Source organism: Plectropomus leopardus, unplaced genomic scaffold (assembly GCF_008729295.1).
Source record: "Plectropomus leopardus isolate mb unplaced genomic scaffold, YSFRI_Pleo_2.0 unplaced_scaffold2745, whole genome shotgun sequence".
In the NCBI taxonomy this organism is placed as follows: domain Eukaryota; kingdom Metazoa; phylum Chordata; class Actinopteri; order Perciformes; family Serranidae; genus Plectropomus; species Plectropomus leopardus.
In genome coordinates, this window is record NW_024629879.1 from 1 (window position 1) to 1106 (window position 1106).

General features: G+C 42.7%; 1 protein-coding gene across 1 annotated transcript; it reads left to right on the plus strand.

Moving 5' to 3' along the window:
• Positions 1-3: 3 nt before the first annotated feature.
• Positions 4-1052, plus strand: LOC121937778 (corticotropin-releasing factor receptor 1-like; the record flags this gene model as incomplete). Its single annotated transcript, XM_042481100.1, has 3 exons — positions 4-42; positions 395-501; positions 932-1052. Coding segments are annotated over 3 exons (267 nt in total), but the record flags the coding sequence as incomplete, so codon positions are not given.
• Between the last annotated feature and the right edge of the window lie 54 nt (positions 1053-1106).

Sequence of the window (1106 nt, forward strand, 5' to 3'; positions counted from 1 at the left end):
CCTCGAGGAAACTACAGTCTGTGCACTGAGATCATCGTTCTGGTGAGACTCATCAATACACTCATCAATAAATTCATTAATACAGTGATCGGCAGGTGTCGTGTTGTGATGATGGTATGAATGTTGTTCTTGTTTGTTGCCTAGCGACAGTCTCCTGTGAGCTGGTTGTTGCTGTAGTTCTTTACAGCGTTCACACGAGGAAACATCGTTCTGATTACTGTGAACAATAAAGTTTTATCTGACTCTGAAACTGAAACCTGACGGAAGATTTCACGAGTCAGAGAAAAAGTCGAAGAACGAATCCCACAACGAGTCAAAGATATGATAATTTAATTAATTGATTAATAAATAATTAATGCAAAATGTGTGTGTGTGTGTGTGTGTGTGTGTTCAGAGGAAGAGTAAACTTCATTATCAGGTCGCTGTGATCATCAACTACTTTGGTCACTGCGTCTCTCTGGGAGCTCTGCTGCTCGCCTTCACCGTCTTCATGAGACTCAGGTAACACACCTGTCTGTCTGCCCACCTGTCTGTCTGCTCACCTGTCTGTCTGCCCACCTGTCTGTCTGCCCACCTGTCTGTCTGTCTATGTGTTATTGTGTGTGTTACTGTGTGTTATTGTGTGTTACTGCGTGTGTATGATGTGTGTATGTTGTGTGTGTTACTGTGTGTTATTGTGTGTGTTACTGCGTGTGTATGATGTGTGTATGTTGTGTGTGTTACTGCGTGTGTATGATGTGTGTATGTTGTGTGTGTTACTGTGTGTTATTGTGTGTATGATGTCTGTATGATGTGTATTATGTGTGTATTGTGTGTTTTAGGAGTATGTGGTGTTTGTGGAACATCATTGTGTGTATAATGTGTGTATTTTGTGTGTGTTATGTGTGTGTTGTTGTGTATGATGTGTGTATTTTGTGTGTGTGTTTGTTAGGAGTATCCGGTGTCTGAGGAACATCATTCACTGGAATCTGATCTCAGCGTTCATCCTGAGGAACGCCACCTGGTTCATCGTCCAGTTAACCATGAACCCTACTGTTACCGAGGGCAACCAGGTGATCTCACACACACACACACACACACACACACACACACACACACACACACAC